The following is an 18,649-nucleotide window of genomic DNA, read 5'->3' as shown; positions in this document are numbered from 1 at the left end:
TTTTTAGCAGCCATTGTCTAAAGGTTTTTAATTATATTGAATACAAATATCTATTGATTATTCCCTATATGGTTCTTGAACTGCTAAGTAATTTCAAATAAAGGCAATGGCTGGCCTTACTGCAATAAATCGTGCAGTCAAAGTGTATTAGTGGATAAACATAAAATTGCTGTTTGGCAGAGAAATGGGTAATCAAATATTCCTGCAGGATAAAATTAGTTCACTACTCCAATGGCCTGTATTGTACAGTTTGTCAGTAGAAGATTCACAGCAGGTCTGTGCCTGCATCACACCACCTGGATACCACTGTCTGGGATGTGGGAACAAAGGTTTGTCTCCTAACTTAGAGATATCATAGCATCACAGTACTATTTGGGTTCAAAGGGACCTTGGGATATTTCCAGCCCATCTGAGCTCTTGCTCAGATCAGGGTTCCAATGAGATCAGATCCAGTTGATCAGAGTTGTATCCAAAAGCAATGTGAAAATCTCCAGGGAAGGACACAGCACAATCTCTCTGGGCAGACTGTTCCAAAAGCTTAGTTGTCCTCTTCATCAGTAAGCAATGAATGCATTACGGTAAAAGAAAAGCCTCCCAGCTGCTAGTGATTTCACTCTTTATCTGGTACACTCTATGAATGAGACACAGCAGGGAAGACCAGTAATAAGATACAAAAATTACTTTATTTAAGTGTTTTTCAGCCAATCAGAATTATATATCAGTCTTCCTTTTCAAATCTCAAGGAAAGATGCACGAAAGGATGCCTTTGCAATCAACTGTAAAACTGATTTAAAATTTCAGCCCATGAACTGAAGGGCTGATCTGCTGTGGTAGAAGGTCACAGTACAATTTCCCAGGAACTATTATGTTGGAAGAGAGAAATTAAATTTGTCAGAAGAAAAATATATTTTGCAACAACTCAATGTACTCTTAAAAAAAGCCAGCTGGGAAAAAAGTTCATGAACCATAAGCAAAACTCAAAACAAAAGGACAAGCCGATTTAATCTTACCTCAGCCTCACAAAGTGCCTGTAGACCCTGTAATACTATGGCAGCAGGTGAAGCTTGATCAGGTTTTGTGCATTCATTTAATACTTGGGAAATTGCAGCCAACATGTCTGCTCCATGCTGGTATGGTCTAAAGGACAAAAAAATTAAAATAGAAGGCAATATTCACATATACACACAAGTTATAATTTATACACAAAAATCAATTAATAAGTGATGGTTTTATTTGTTGGGAAAGATGAAGTAGAAAGACCTTGCAAATATGGTGGTTTAGATTCTGGGAGTCTGAGTTCAACAAGCGAGATAGAAATGAAAGCATGCTTTGAGATTTAGGGTGTGGGGTGCAGGGCCATCAGCTTGTGAACAACAACCTGCTAAGCTGAGGGCCAGATCGTTTGATTAAACAATCCCCTTCTGCTTGCCTTAGGTAATGGGACATTTCTATTGGCTGTATGTAAATGTTGTTATCTTGTATTAGATTGGTTGGTCCAACTCATACTATTCAACTTGGAAAGATATTTAATAGATACTTTGTCGCCGACTCTACCGTCACGGAGATACTCCTACATTTATTTAAGTGACAATTAAAACTACCTTAAACTGGGAGTTCATACACCAAAAAAAAAACATACATGGAAGATACTACAGAGTGCTCTGAAGGCTGAGTGACACGTGGAATTAAATCAGCAGGCATCAAGTTGCAAATAAAAGATCACGGAGGGGTTAAGTTATAGAAGGTTTTGTCTAAGCATGTTGCGTTCACTTAAAGATTACACCATTCAAGAAGGGACTGAGAATTAAAGTCCAAATGTACTATTAAAGACACTATTTTATGATTCTTTGTTGCAGCCTCTTGCAAGTTGTCCCTGCCGTGTATTGGTGGAGATTTTGGCACTAAATGCTTTGTGCCCCTCTAATATAAGATAATGATGTTAAAAGAAAGAATGAGCATACACCTGAACTCCAGCTATACCACTTACCTGGCAGAAAGCATATTACAGGTGCATTGAAATTTCTCTCTTGCTTTTCACTTTTAAAATATTTTGTGAAAAATATACTGCCAGGCAAAATGGAAGAAGGTTGAAGAGGTAAAAGAAAAGGTATTTTCTTTAGGAACTTGTTTTTAGTTGATACTTAAAAGATACATGAATCCTCTCAGCTGTTAGTAGCTGACCTTCAAGAAGGAAAGTGAAAACTCTAACCCAAGATAGGTGACAAGTAGAAAAGATGACATGGTGCGTGTAAACCTAAAAAGTAAATACTAATGCATTTAAAAACACTCTTTACAGGAACTGTAAATTATTATCAAGTACTAGTATTCACGGATTGTTAGAGCTGGAAAGGTTCAGTGTATTATCCAGTTAGACTTGTACAACAGTCTTCTGTGTTATTATATCTGAATAAAGACCAAAAACGTACATGTGACAAAATATGGTTTTCAAAAGAAGAATTCTATCTTTCTTTGAATAGCTCAAGAGAGACACCATTAGTTCTTTCTTCTACTCTTTCATCTCTCCGTTTTTTTCATCTGGAAGTGTTATGCCTGAAGTTTCTACCTGGACCAGTACAGGATGCATCTTTTATTCCAGGATGAAGATGATTTAATTTTAACAGCATTTATATATGTGTTCTATTAGTTATAATAGAAAACCCCAAAACTAGAAGCTGCTCAGATTAGCAATGGCTGAGTCAGCATCTCAACTAGAAAAATACTACCCACAATTAATGTAACAGAATAGGTGAAAATAATGAAGCAGTTTTTCTGAAAACAACTCTTTTCCCTTACAAAGAAATAAGATGGGTAACACACTTACCTCAGCCTACATATATCTCTTATACAAGCAGCTTTAGCAATCAGCTTTTCCCACTGAGCATCTTTGTCAACAGACAGAGAGGGCATATCAGACATCGCCAAGAACTTCTGCAGTTCTGGGTAAATTCGATCCTAGAGAAGATTTCATTTAAAACTGATCATCACAGGTTTAAAAGTGTGATTGGAATTTCAATTGGTAGCACTTCTACAGGACTTCTACACTTTGATTTTTATTATTGCATACCATATTTTCTTTTTTTTCATTATTCAGCTCTAATGGTACATTGAGATTGAACTGGCTTTTGCAGACCAAGTCTCTATTGCATCTTTAAAAAAATCAGAAGCAAATTATTGTACATAACTTGTGCTGATTTTGTCTGAGATGGAGTTGCTCTTCGCAAAGGCTGGTATGGGGCTGTGTTTAATATTTGTGCTGAACACAGAGTTGACAATACAGAGATGTTTTTGTTATTGCTGAGCAGGGCTTACACACAGCCAAGGCTTTTCTTTCATACTCCCTGCTGGTAAGGAAGATGGGGATCCTTGCGTAGTTGGCAGGAGAGACAGCCACGATGGGTGTGCCAAACTGACCAGAGGGATATTCCAGACCATGTGACATCATGGTCAGGATATAAAGTGGAAGGAAAAACAAGGAAGGGGGAGACATTTGGACTGATGACATCTGTCTTCCCAAGGCACCATAACATGTGATCTCTCTCCTTGAGATGGCTGAACACCTGTCTGCCCATGCAAAGCAGAATTAATTCCTTGTTTTGTTTTGCTTGTGTGCACAAACACAAGCAAAAAAACACTGCTTGTGTGCAGTCAACACTCCATATGTATCAAAACTTAATTTATTATTCTAGTTCAGAAGCTGACTGGAAGTCTGGTGCTCTTTAAAATCTTATATCTAAGCAGCTGCACATGGAAAAGCTCAGAGACTACATCCCTTTCCCTTAAGTCAGTGGTTTTTGGTTTCCCTATAAAACTGGCTATCTTGACCCACCACTTTTCATTGTACAATCCTTCTGATTTTTCTCCCCAGTCTTACTGGTGGATGGGGGTGTGAGTGAGTGGCTGTGTGGTACTTGGCTGCTGGCTGGGGTTAAACCCCAACACTAAGGTCTTGTTATTACTGCACATAATGAAAAGCAGAAAGCCATCTTTCAAACCTTTTTTTTTCTAATCAGACATCTAGTCTGAGATGTCATAAAATGAAAAGAAAGTTTCATGAAAGACATACTATTGAAATATCCCACTAGAAGATCACTATAGGCACCATTAAGACCACTTACTTCACAGTACTGACATACTATTAAAAGCAATGCTCCACAATTATTTTCTTCCTTGGTTAGCAGTAATGAAGTTTTTCAACTGGACTTATTACAGTGACACTATAAGAAGTTTCTAACCTGTCTTTCCCATAATGATGTCATCAGCCGTAATGCAATTGCTCTGAGCTTAGGTGTGCTCCCCAGCATGTATATGGCACGAAGAATCTGAGCTACACAAACCTGAAAAAAATTTTTAACCAAGTGTTTTTGTTATTTATGTAACCAAGGACAAAGAGTAATCTAGAAATCATTATTTTACAACCAAATACAACCAGGAAAAAACATCCAACTGCAATATCAGAAATAAACTGAAAGTAATTTTCCAAAAAACTTTAGCAAATAATAAGTCCAAGAGCATCCTCTCATGACATATATAAGGATCATACTGTGTAGACAGTAAAGTGCAATGTATGTTTCACTTTAAAACAAATATCATATCCCATCCAAAATATTATAAAGTAATGCAGAAGTTTAAAAATCAGTTAAGCAAGATATACATTGCTCCATCTGAATAGTTTTTATAAAAATATGACCTTTTATTGATACAGTTTTTATTTTACTAAAAATCTTTCACTCTGACCTTATGTACACCAAGTGTAGGCAGTGTATACAATATCTCTCTGTAAAGTGCAGGTTCCAGAGGTCTTCCCAATTTAAATATCAGAACTGGGATCAGATTTGGGACCTAAAATAGAACAAATCCAGGAAATAAATTGGAACTTGCAAAATTTGCCAACGTGACACCTTAGAAAAGACAATGAACTTGTTCGAACACATTACAAAATCATACCTTTTATGTCTTTTTTCTGCCTGTTTATGACAAACCTGTCACATAATACAGTATAATTTATTGCATTCTTCACTACATACTACAAAACTTCCAGAGAGCTGCTGCTGAAGTTACAATAAAGGAGACTGATGTATCTCCATTCCCCTTTTTTATCAGATTTTCAGTACTTTCACACCAGCAGGTGCAACAGTTTTTTCTTGTGCACCTTCTTATCACTGTGTGATTAAATCTAATCTTAAATTAAATCTACTCATGATGTCATTTTTTAATGACTATTTAAAACACAAACACACGAAGACACACAAATATATATGCTATTATGTATAGATTTTTATATATATATAAGTGGTTTATACAGATATTGGTTAAAAAAAAGGAAAATTCTGCTACAACATTTGTTTCAACATGCATGTTTACATGAGCAAATGCTAACATTTTTCACTATAAAAAGATCTGTCTCAGTCCACAGATAATTCAAGTGCTCAGGGATTTTGCATCCTTGGCTCTGTTCTGGTTCTAAATCAGAGACCAAAAATAATATTGCTGATTCTATAAGTCATCACTATCTTTACAGTTCAACAATGTAAATTGGTGCTTCCATAAACTTAAACTAAGTTTTGGAATCTGCATTTACCACCTAATGAATTAATTATAATGCATCACTTTTTTTCCATTTTCCAAATAGTATTTGGAAAATTCTTAAATAGAACAAAACCCTTTATAAACCAAAAACATTCCAGATTTTTGTGGAATTTAGACTAGTCTTCCTCTTTCTCTATTTCTCACGGTTTTTGTCTACCTTCTGTAGAATCAGTCATCACCCTATGACCTGTGTAGAAAGAGGACTGGTTTTATGCAAATATTTTAAAGCACAATCAATAAATTAAGCTGAGAATTTGGGCTGTATTCATTTGAACAGATTTTCACACCCAAACAGAAAGCATCTTCCCACTGGCAACCTCCCTCCCCTTTCTTTCAAACTTCTGGATTTAAGAAAAGTTGGGCAGTCCTACAGTTTCTGTTGTGTCCTGATTGTAGCTAGGCTAGAACTAAGTTTCTTCACAGTACTTGTAGGCAATGATTTATCAACAAAACAATGTCATGATATTCTTTAAAACAGAAAAGGGCATGGGGGAAGTAAGTTATAACACTTCTCTAGCACATGGCAGAATTGATTAACGTAAAATCTGGTCCCAGTTAAAATTCAGCAATAAGATTAAATGTTAATGTCTGCATTAACCTTGAAACACAGAAAAGTGAAACCTGCACTCAAAACATGAGATTTAATTTGCTGCCCAACCTTCTCTTCCCTAACCGTAATGATTTGTTTAAGCTAGCCTCTGGAGTTGTATTTCCCCTCCTTACATATGCTAAAGAGACCACAGCACTGCCTGAGAGAAAATTATATATATTAGTATACAGAAAGAGAAGGAAAATTAACTTCCTGATTAAAGAGAACCCAAAAGACGACCTGAGTGCCAAAGGCTCAACATCCTTCAAGCAAGAACCTGTTTTGATTAAATTAAGCCTTAGGTAACAGGGAGGTTGAGCAGAACCCAATTAATACAGGTAGACAAAAAGTCCCCTTGAATATAGGACACCTGACAGAGGAAAGCAGTTTTATTTCTGGGCATCTGTCCTGCCTTGAGTGTCAAGAAAAAAAAATATCACCTGATTTACTGTTACCTAAATCTTTGAATGATACAAGGTAAACTGCAGGGTGATGTGTAAGCAGTGGGCTTTTGGTATCTTTGGGGTAGGGGTAATCATTAACTCTAACACAGCAAACTGCATCACCATGTTAAGTTTCAAAATTCTCAAGGAGGTCACACATATTCCTCCACTGATCCATGTTTTTCATACAACTGTTAACACATGAATAGGGAAGAAGTGTCTTCTAATAAAATTATCCAAAAAGTTTCATATGCAGCAGAGTAACTGGAAGCCTCTCAGCTCAGAGGATAAGAGGATTTTGTCAATTCTTTAAATCATATCTATCCCTGATGAATGCTGTGCTGGGGAAATAGGCTATATAAGACAGCAGTAGAGATGACAGATATGTCATTATAATGATCAGCATCCTTACCTAAGCTGCTTACTTCTAGTCTCTTCTCAAAGTCCCTCTTCCTCTTTCCAGAGGCATGTTCTTGGGCAACTCAGTTTCACCTTAAGCTAGTTCTCTAGTCAATAGACTGTGTCCTTATTTTTCTCAGTTGTAATTGCACTGGGCTATACATCAGCAGTGAGATCAAATGATATTAAAAATAAATTATATTTACAATCCATAGTTAAAACAGCAGTCAAAGCCTCTGAAGTCAGTCTCCTTAAATTCAGCCTTCATCAGCTGTGATGGGAAGCCCATTTCAAGTCCTGTCTCTACACTAATTATCTTGTTACAAAGTTTATTCTACAGTAAACATACATTAAATCAGAGTTCTACAATGACTTTTACACTAACATGTAGTAAACAGATACTAAGTTTGATTTACAAAATTCTCAGGAAATGTTTATGCATGTGCAACTGTAAAGACAGTTAGAAACGTCTTTAAAATTATTACTTTTTATAGTCTGTTTTGAACTGTATATTTCAATTGTAAGATTAGGAGAAACTCCAAAATGTTCTCGTACAGCAAAGCTGCTCCTTTCTCCGTCTCCCTCATACAATGGACAAGCAATACTGGGATTAATTTCAATATTAAATTTATGCTAGATCTTCATCAAGGGCGTAACAGCTCCTCAAAGCTGATATGATAATTCACTAGCTTCCAGTAGGCAGGAACCAGCTTCAGAATGGGAGGTGTGCTGCCTGTCAACTCTGCCTTCTGCATTCCCCGTGGTACCAGAGCATGCAGAAGTTCGGTCAAGACTGCCATTAGGAATCTGAAAAAGGGTTTTGACATAATGTTTTTGGTTTCAAAACTAATCTGCATCACAAAAATGATGCCGAGTGTTTTCAACAATTCTCTCTTTTAAGATAAAACTGAACATGTGAGACAAAATTGTATTATTTAATAAATACAGCTGAGAAGCATCCTCCATCATTTGGTGGCATGATTTCTTTTTTTCTGAGGTGTGGGACAACTGCTCTTCTTCAAAAACAGAATCTAAGGGAGACTAGCAGGTTCTGTTTCTGGGCTAAATTTTGGCAGATCGACCATCAGCCTAGTTGTCCAGTAGGCAAGACAGTGAAATGAGATTTCTGAAAACAGTACTCAGTCATTTCCTTCTTCAATGAACAAGACAAAATTACTTGACAATTCAGACGAATGAAGGAACAAGTTTCACAGATAAGTGCATAAATGTAACTAAGTTTCCCTTTATAAAAATATAAAATTAATTTTTCTCAGAAATGAGAAGGACTTTTTAGAAGACACAAGCTAGGTTTTCAGAAGTTTCATGTACTCTAGAAGGATCCTAATCAGTAAGTTACAATCATGAAGAGTCTGTCTACAAGCTTGGACTATAACATGATTCTCTCCCTACAGCTCCTCACTAAAGTTTACATAATGAATCAAACAAAAAAAGCATCAGCCACTACCTGAACGAGCCAAATTCTGTTCAACATATCCTTAAACATGTTTTCTACATGAATAAAAACATATTTTACATTTCTGGGTATTAATGGACTCCCAAACCCCAAAGAACAGAAAATAATGCGTCTTCAGATGAATTTCCCAGAAGGTGTCATTTACCACTAAAACAGTTCATTCCAGAAGTTGAAAGATCATAAAGAATGCATGTCCTCTATAGACTCATAATCTTCACATAACAGTAATAGGTCTTGTTCTATACCCACCAGTGACCTCAGTCAGATGATTTAATTTCTTCTCCTTGCAACACAACAAGGGTTTCACAGAGTGCAATAACAATTTCTGCACAAGACAATCCATCCAATTAGAAAGACTGTATTAAGTCCTCCATGTGTCTCTGCAGTCTGTGCAGCAATTTGACTTCAGAAAGCCTAACAGCCCATGTACTACTCTTCATTTCTCAGCCTTTACAAAATTCCTCTGGGGTTTCTTCCATAGTGGATGTTTAGCAGCACTACTTCAAAATGCTTCAGCTAAAACCATTATCTTGCATCATAAAAAGGCTTTTACACAGTGCGGAAAGAAGACAACATGTAGAGAAACACTCTGTAGCCTCTCTTCAGGGATAGAGTAAGGAAAAAATCCAAACCAAACCAAAAATAAAACATAACCAGAACAATCTCTGCAAGATCAATTACGGTAATAATTTTTAAACCTAGTGATGTTTTTTAAGTGCTCCATCAGTTTAAACAACAGAATCCTTATAAAAACAACATTCAGTGTACAAACGGGAGCTGCTGTTAGTGAACTCTGGAAGAGTTGGATTAAACATGAAAGCAATCTCTCTTTCTGATTCTGTTTTGTTTTGAAACACAATTCTTCAACTACATTTTACATAGGAATCACCTGTGGCTTTTCAATTCAATGTCCACAGCTACAAGCATTGGGTCCTTTTGTGAACAACAAAGTAATGGAATTTCATTAGCAGCAGAACTCATGACTGTCTAGATCACTTTAAAAAAACCAACCAACAACAACAAACCCCAGCACACAATTCTTTTTATGCCATGACCTTCACCACAACATCTCAGCTTTTCTATACACTCTGCTGGAGTACAGGTAATTCACAGTGGCTCCAAAGTAGACACTTCTTAATTTTGGCCTTTAGACGCTTAACTTCTGCAACATTAAGTCCTGAAGTAGAAGCTACTAAACTTATAGCCCAAGTTTTACTTTGATTTGGACATGATTCAAAGAATTCAGAAATACCTGTGAGAAATATCTGGCTTTAAACTGAGTGTTTAAGTGCCACTTACACCAAAGGAACAGATTCAAGTTAATATATAAACGTGATTGTCAAAAATAAGATGCACTTAACAGTCACTTTCTGTTTTCTTCTTTCCATACCTGTCCTCCGACTTCCTTCTTTTTCAGAACAGCTTTCTAACTACTATGCTGCATACCACCTTCCACTGCATCCTTCAAAAAATGCCCCAAGGAAGTGAAGACTCAAAATGTCTAACAAGTTTGTTGTGATGAGTTTTCCACCTTCTCCATTTACATTCTAGCCACTTACTTCCACCATCTTTAATAAAGCCATTTATTTCTGTGGAACGGAATAAAATACAGAGCCAATTATAGCAATTCCTGAAGTATAACTCTGCCATCAATATGTTAGAGTTAGTTGCCACACACACTGCTGACTGAGTTTATTAAAGTGATCAGTTATATCATCCGTCCAGGAGCTTCAATGCTTTCTTTCGCTGTACTGTTATTGCAAGAGAAAGATGAGACAAGTCTAAAGTAATTCTTCTGCCTTAGAGAGAGCACTGAACCCAGGAGAAACAATGTTATCATTTTTCAGTGCAGTGCTACACTGTAATAATCTCTACAGAGCCATTAAGCGGACTCAGAACTAAAATAACTTGTCAAAGACAAGACAGATGCCAGCTGATGCCAAGTTCAAATGGGCCAGACTGTAAGTTCAAGTTTCAAAGCATTAAAATCTTTTGGAGTAAAATACAGCATTTAAAAGATAGAAATGCATTAAATATTGCTAACTGGAGAATATGGTGTCCTTGATTGCACTAAACTGAGGACTAGGTACAGAAACATCATCCCAATGAAGTGCACTATTTTTCCCACACCAAATTTTCAAATACTACTCAGGACATCTGCTATATTACCAATTATACTGATTGCTTTATGTGATACTACTACAAAGATACCTGATTACATTACATATTTTGCAGAAAAATATTTTAAAGCCTACAATAATTTTAAAAACTAAAAGCTCTCCATCTACATGCCTTATCAGCCTACAAAATGTGAGCCAGTAAGAAAGTACCACCAAATGAGGTTGAGTTCTGCATTTCTGCAATGGTTTCTAATTCACATGGACTTCTGCTGATTGCTAGGGAAACAAAAACCAGGATGAACTCTGAACTTCATCTTCGCATTGCCTTTGTACACAAGCCATGCTTCCCAGTGCCAGGGAGGACTTTTTCATGAACCTGGAAGGTTTATTAATTCTAAGGTATTCTGACCACCATAGTTAGCTCAACAGGATATGTCCATTAATCTTAGTTACTGTATTGGTGAAGAAAACTTTTGGCTTAAAATAAGAAAAAAAAAAAAGCAGAAAAACCCACTCACATAATGCTGAACACAAACAGCTTCAGTTTAGATTGTTCTCTCTGTATCTGTCTAAAGCTTCTGTAATTCTGTTGACTTGCTCCTTGATTTGTCTCTAATCAAGGATTCATTGTGTCTCTTGTGTTCATTTAAAACCAGTGAAGGTGGAGCTGTCCTGGGGTGACTTTATCATGCTTGTATCCCCAGCTGCCTGTTCTGTTTATGCTGGATATTAAGTTCTACACCTTTAAGACTGGTTCTGAGAGTGAAGGGGGGAAAGAAGAAGTGCAGAGTTTGTTTTCAGAAACTCCACTTGCTCCCCCACATTCTGCTCCTGGATGGTGTTGTCTATGGATGGACAGTGAGAGAGAGCTCTCCTTTGTTTTTCAGTTAGTTTAGCTAGCTGAGGCAGAGAAGTTCCCTGGACTGTTTTTTAATTTTTGTTGAACTGTTTAAACCTGTTCTGGACTGAAAACACCCGGATCTCATGCCTGTGGCCCACTGGGGCTCAGGACAGCATTTTTCAGCACCAGAGGGACTGATGAGAGAGTGGGTGAGCTGACCTACACCCCATGGCAAGGACTTGCTCAATTTTACCATCTCTTCAGGACAAAGAGAGGTTTTATTGTTTTTATTATTCATTTTTTATGCCTGTGAACACTTTGCTTGTCGAATAAACCGTTTTTTCCACTTTTCTCTATGGAAATTTTTTCCCGATCCAGTTGAGGGAGAAGCCACTTGAATCCGCTTTCTAGAGGGACACCATTTGGAGGTTTCCTCCCAAAACTTGCCCCAAATCAGGACAGGAGCTATTTTAGGTTAATCCAATGAAATTCACAACAGCCATTCCCTATAGTCAGGCTTCAGAGCATTCTGCTCAGGTACTTCAGTGGTACTTTTTCAGCAAGTTATTCCTTTTCTTGTATGAGTGTTAAACTGAATTTTGAACAACTATATCAAATAGTTAATAAGCAAAGCATTATTCCTTTTCTATAATATGCCACTGATTCATCATCCAACTCAAAGACCCAAAGCAACAAAACAGGTTAGAGACAGTCCACAAAAACAGAAACCCACTCTCAGAGCACCTGGAGCTATCTTGGTCATTTTTACACAGTTAGGTAGGCACAAGAAGAAACCTGCCTTATTTGCAGTAGCATGGATCAGAAGTCAAAGAAAGGTTGCCACAACAGGGCAGATGTATGTCTTACCTATCCTTTTCCTAGAGAATAATTAATTTACAAGGACTGGGGCCTGGATCCTTGGTTACAAACCATGTAGTGGACATGTCAAACTACTCATAGTGAAGGTGTACCACTCAGTAGTTTTGAAAGCTGACTTACAGAAACATTTTCAAGACAAAACAAAGTTAAAGAAGAGGCGCCCAGGTGGTTCTACATCAGCTCAGCTTTGCCTTTACACAGAAGTGCAATTCATTTTGGTTACTCCTGACCTTTGAACACAGTTAGGTGCTTTCTACTTAAGTGAGAAACTGAAGTTATTTAATAACTACTTTGAAAAAAAAAAAGTAAGTCAACAAAGCATCTGTATGTTTCCTTAAGCTTTGTATATTCCCTCAAAAATCTGTCTCAGTTACATGAGAAAATACATCTGGAACACTCATTTCTGACTCCTGCCTTGGGATCACAATGTCAAGGTCAGATCACAATCCTCTATATTTTATACTCTTTTCCTTTTCATTGATTAGCTCCACACCGTTCCTCTCAACAAGAGGTCTAAATGGCTTGTAGGAGGTAAAAAGTGTTATTTTCCAGCAAAATCATTCTACTGCTAACCTGTCTGCCTCTTAAAGGATTTTGTTTTTCCCTGGAGATAAGATTTCCTGGAGTTAAGATTTTTATGCTACCAGCTTTCCAACATGTATTTAAATAATACAGTCAAAATTGTAACTTCTTTAAACTCTTGTGCTGTAGAACATGTAAACTGTTCGAGAAGAAAGCAATGAAAAAAAACCCAAAGAAAATAAAACCTGTCTTTATGGCATAAATTAAAGCTGAATCAACACTTCTCTCCTGCCTGTTTTACAAATAAGTTACGGTTGTTCCTGTACAACACCTTCTGCATTGCATTGCTGTTTCCAGATAACTCCCTTTATCTTTCCAGATTATGTACGTAAGTTTAAACATCCTGTATAATTCTAGCTTGAATTCAGTACTGAAGCAGACAAAGACTATGCACATATTTCTAAGAAGCAAGAATAAAGATGTCAAAAGGGACTTGGCAGTCTTCCAGTAACCACAAAAGAACACAAAGAATAATTCATAAGGTCACCACGAGTTAGAAATTATTTGGTAGCCCTTTTCAGTTTCCTTGTGTTGTATTTTCATGCTTCCTGGATAATATCAACAAGTAAGCCAGTCTCCTTCCTAGGTCTAAACAACCACAAAATACTCCAAAACAGAGACATAATACATATTTTGCTCTAAGTCACACACAAAAGGGAGTAAGCTGAGAGTATATGCATGCACATGTTTGTGCAGGATGAGGGGCAGTCTGCATCAGCAACTGCAGTGTCCAGATGCTAACAGCTGGTGAGACTGGGATCCAGAGGGCATGTTCTTAATTCACTGATCATCTATGCACTGTTGCTGGAGGGATCCATACTGTACCTACTGGGAATGCAGCCTTGTCACTTGTCAGACCTAGGATCACGAAGCTGTGGCAGACTTGCCCCTTTCAGGCTTCAAAATCCAACCCAGCTCCTGAAAAGAACCCTAAAACACTAAAAATAATTCTTTACCTGAGAACAATCAGCCCTGGCTATTTCTGTTGTAGCCTGGAGTACATCACGAAGACTGTCTCCATCTTCTTGGATCAGTAGATAAGCCAACAAAAGAAAAACATGGGCAGGTACTTGAGTGCTAAAAGGTAGCACTGACTTCACTGAAGATAACCACTTGGTAATTGCAGACTTCTCTTTCATGAGCTCCATGATCTTCCAGGTTGTATACAATGAACTGTAAGAGCTGGTTATGGGGCAAAGGAGTTGGCAGGACACCTGAGAACAAGTGAAACAAATAAAAGTCTCAATCAAACAAATAAAATACCATAAAAGTACAATCGTAACAACCATAATATTTTTATGGTCCCAATGCAATGAAATATAAATAACAAACTGTGATACATTTTTTCAAAATCTTTTGTATGAATTCTTGCACTACAGATGTCTCAATGGGCTAATAATTCTCTGCTCAGGAGTTCCCATTTTATTTGACATCCATCACTCCTGTTCCTGATGGTAACTGCACTGCTACTTGCCCACTAAAATGGACCTTGTAATCCTGAAGTACTTTAAAAACTTAAAAATGTTTCTGGCAATGACAGGATAATCCCAGAATTTTAACTGTCATCTACATTATTTTTTAAAACTGTCTTAACTGTTAATAGTACTTAATACCACAGTTTAAGTTAACCTGACTTTACATTTTTTGTTTAAGAAATGCTTTGCTTTTCAGAACAAAATGTTCTATAGCTGTGTGACTGAAAACAGGGAAGTAAATTCTATCCAATTTGTTAGGTTAGAAAGCTAACGTTACTTTAATAGCATCCCTAGACGCATGGGAAATTCTCCTCAAAGCATTAATGCTCTGTAATCTAATGTACTGGATTTTATTTCTGAAACCAATAAATATTCATCCCATTTTTGAATACATCTATATATGCTAACTATTTCCATGGACTTGACTGGATATGGTTCCAGATCTTCTCATGAATCTGTTCTCCTTGAGAGTACCTCAAATATATCATCAAGTCATTATGTATCTCTCTTATCATTCTTTGGTCTGACATGCAACTCTTGTTCTCAGAATTAAGATATCAGCTAGTACATCCTAATCACTAAACACAAATAAATAAGGAAGTACTAGCAGGAGCATGAGTTACTAGTCACACTCACAGGGAGTTAAGACAAGGCCACACTAACTTTTGGCACACAGTACTAAGCACCGTAGGGTACAAAATTAGGCATTAGCCAGGAATATAGGGATCATATACTATTGTGCTTAAGTTAAAAGATCTTTCCAACATCTTCCCCCACTCCTTTATAGGCTTCTTCTTACAGAAATATAACCTTTTTGTTAACAGTTGCAGTCATGGAAGGCACCATTTTAGCAGCACAAAAATTATAAAATACAAATGAGGAATTATTTTGAGTTGGATTTTTATATAATGGTATATATATTTTAAAGCTCCTGTAAAATAAATTTGAAATTTTTTCAATGAAACAGGGAAGTTCAATACAAGACATGACATCTCTTTCCCACTAATTATTTGCTTCCTTAGGAAGCATCTTTACATTATCAAGACAGTAATTAGAAGGCAGTAATCAGGTGAAGAATACTTATATAAAGAGAAGGTGAAGAAGGTATTTGAGAAGAGATCTCCAAATGAACATTAGAAGTGACTCAGAACCCAAAAGGCTAGGGTCCACTCAGCTTTAAATAACCAGGGAAAAAAAGACACTGAGTGGCAAAAGCTGCTGTATTAAAACTGCAGATTTTCATTTTAATCACATTTTTTAATTCAATGTAAATTTATTTTGGTGTATGGAAGGCAGAATGTCCTTGTTATTTTAGATTACTTTTTAAAAATTATATTAAAATTAGCTTATTCCATTACTGACACATGATAACTACTGTATGTGAAAAATCAGCAATCTAAAATGCTATCTCCTCTGGCTGGCAAGATCACTTTGAGCCAAAAATCTCTTCTGGATGCAGCTGTGATACTTCCATATACTGAAAAAGGTATTTAACCTTTATCCAGGAACATACAGGGGCCTAATAAGAGTTTCAATATCCGTAAGATGTACTGTTTAGTTACCTGCCTGTAGAAGTTGACAGGTCTTAAAATCAAGATCAGACTATGAAAGGTTTTTGTTCTTTGGGGTTTTCCTTGGGAGGGTGTTGTTTGTGGGATTTTTTCATGTTTGTGATGGTGATGTTGTCATTTGTTTTGGTTTTCATATTTTTAAGTGCCTGAGAAAACCTGCTAAAATTGGTAGAGTCTGAAATATTATACTGATATTTCCTACTCCACATTACATCCCCAAAAGGTTTTGCTATATAATTGTACTCACTCCCTTCTCCTTTTATTGGCAGGCTATGATCACAATTTTATTGCTGCACTCTAATCAAGCAAGTACAAAGTTTCAACCAAGAATATATATATAGAGTTGTGTGTGCGTACATACATACACATACACACACATATATACAAAATCCCTCAATGGCAAAGTGTATGTGAAGGCCTAGACCCATCCTAACTTTCAAAATCGTGGCGTGGAAGGTAGAAGTATTCCCTAAAACCATCAACGCAAAAGGAAAAAAAAAAGCTATTAAAGGACATCTAACTTTTGAGTGCTCTTAAAAGCAAAAAAAAAGAAGCACACTCTCAATGGAAAGGTGGCTAAATACCCACTGGGGACCACAAATCCTTGCTAGGATTTGCAGGGTTGCATACATGAAGGTCAGCAACTGGAACTGGCCAGAGATACCAAAAAGAAGAAATGACTGATCAGAACATAAGCAGTTAAGCAGAAGCTCAGGCTCATTACTAGATAGGACCGGGAAAAAGTTACAGATAATGCTGGCAAGACAGAGGTTCTCAATACCTCCTTTCCTCCTGATCAGCGTTTTACTAAAGCCATCAGGCTGTCACAAGTGGGGCCCCCCACAGATCAGTACTGGGATACACATTTTATTATCTCCATAAATGATGTGGATGGTGGGACCAAAAACACTCTCACCACGTTTGCTGTGTCACTAAACTGGGTGCTGAGGGACACACGTTGGCAGGGAGAGATTTCCTTTCAAAGACAGGAACAGGCTCGAAGACTGGGTCACAAGAACTGTGCAAAGTTCCACCAAGGGAAGTGCTGAGTCCTGTGCCTGGGAACACGAACCCAAAGAGCCCAGCCGGGCTAGGACCCATGAGCTGGGGAACAACCTGGCCAAGAGGAGCCCAGGGGTCCCAGCAGACAACACACAGACCCCAGGTCAGCAGTGCACCGCTGCAGCTACTGAGGCAAAGCGGATCCTGAGCCGCATCCATGGGGCACTGCTAACTGAGAAATGTGATCATCCCACTTCACCAGCGCTTGTCAGACTGCACATGGAGTAGGGTGCCCAGCTCTGGCCCCCACAGCTCCAAAACAGATCTGGACAGACTGAAGAGGAGTCAAAGGAATGTCATGAGTCGGGTCTTTTCACCATGCAGAAGTGAAGGCTCAAGGAGAATGTCATTATTTTTCAGTACTTGAAGGGCAGTAACTAAGAGAACAGAAGCTCCCTCTTCACAAAGAGCCACATGGAGAATACAAAGGGCAATGGATACAAGATGGCTGGGAGGTCAAGGACAACATTAAGACATTTTTGATAATGAAAACAATCATTCACTGGAACAACCTCTCGAGGGACATGGTATAGTCCCCATCACTGGATGTTTTCAATATGTGACTGGACAGAAGACTAGAATGTCCCATCTAGGCTCCCTTTCCTATGGAAGGCTAGACCAGATGATCTTGCAGCCTTGTTGGCTGTTTTGTGATTCTATGAAAATATAACATAACTTAACCATATTTGCTCTTATGCTTGCTCAAAGCTTCTTCACCGTGGACATCATATTTGCTTTCTTTTTACTACCTCTTTTTTTGTCTATTTCTAATATGAAGGAAGTCTAAGGATAATTCAATCAGGCTTTTATTTTCTTAGCATTGACCTGATCCTACAACAAAACCTGTCTGTAATCATGGGACCATTAAAGAGAGTCTACATTTTTTAATCTTTTAGTTGAGAACCAAAGGTTATCGGTATAATTATTACAAACAGTGATCAGACAAAATGACTGTCTCTCCATTTGCACTGAGAACCATGAAATACCAAAGATCTGCCAAGCTACTTGCTATGAACTCTGCAAGGATGAGTCAACACAAGTGAAGAGACTGTTAGACAATTCTTAGCAAAGACAACTGTTTTCAGTCGTACCATTGCTAACAGAAAAAATTAGTCATCAAAAAATATTTAAGCCCTTAACAGAAAAACTTTCACATGCTTTTCTGAAACAAAGAATACCAGAATTAGTACAACCAAATCCTAAGGAAGCCAGTGTAACATAATGCATTGTAATCTTGTACAGTAACACAGCAGTCTTATGACAAGAAATAGCTTCTAAAACACAATAGAAAACAAAACATGTGAGTGAGTGACACAGAGCATAGAGGACTGACATGCTTTGATGATGTTTTACTGAAACAAATCTCCACTGGCATCTGTACAGGCTGGCACTTAGGAAGTCCCATTAGAAGGAAGTGAGCTGTAACCACTGTCATCCCACTGTCTATTTTTTCAGAGCAGACTATGAACTATAAGGTTTTGTGCACTTAAAAAAAGTTATTTTTTATTAGGAGCACAAATAGGCTTGCCTTTTCAGATTTGGGGAAACAGAAGATGAAGTAGGTATGGGATTCCAGGCCAAGGAGATATGGCAGGACTCAGAACTGGCACTATATCTGGCTCCAACTT

General features: G+C 37.4%; 1 protein-coding gene across 1 annotated transcript in view; it reads right to left on the bottom strand.

Annotated features, from left to right (window-relative positions):
- FOCAD (focadhesin) overlaps nucleotides 1-18,649 on the bottom strand; it is a 96,487-nt gene that overhangs the window by 49,554 nt on the left and 28,284 nt on the right. The window contains exons 12-16 of the mRNA XM_063421601.1: nucleotides 13,870-14,127; nucleotides 4,735-4,839; nucleotides 4,233-4,334; nucleotides 2,822-2,952; nucleotides 1,011-1,137 (exon numbers count right to left, since the gene is read on the bottom strand). Of these exons, the coding sequence (XP_063277671.1) occupies nucleotides 1,011-1,137; nucleotides 2,822-2,952; nucleotides 4,233-4,334; nucleotides 4,735-4,839; nucleotides 13,870-14,127 (723 nt within the window). The remainder of the gene's footprint in view (nucleotides 1-1,010; nucleotides 1,138-2,821; nucleotides 2,953-4,232; nucleotides 4,335-4,734; nucleotides 4,840-13,869; nucleotides 14,128-18,649) is intronic.

The sequence above is a fragment of the Prinia subflava genome, chromosome Z (assembly GCF_021018805.1).
Source record: "Prinia subflava isolate CZ2003 ecotype Zambia chromosome Z, Cam_Psub_1.2, whole genome shotgun sequence".
NCBI classification, from domain to species: domain Eukaryota; kingdom Metazoa; phylum Chordata; class Aves; order Passeriformes; family Cisticolidae; genus Prinia; species Prinia subflava.
This window is presented reverse-complemented; position numbering and strand designations above follow the sequence as displayed.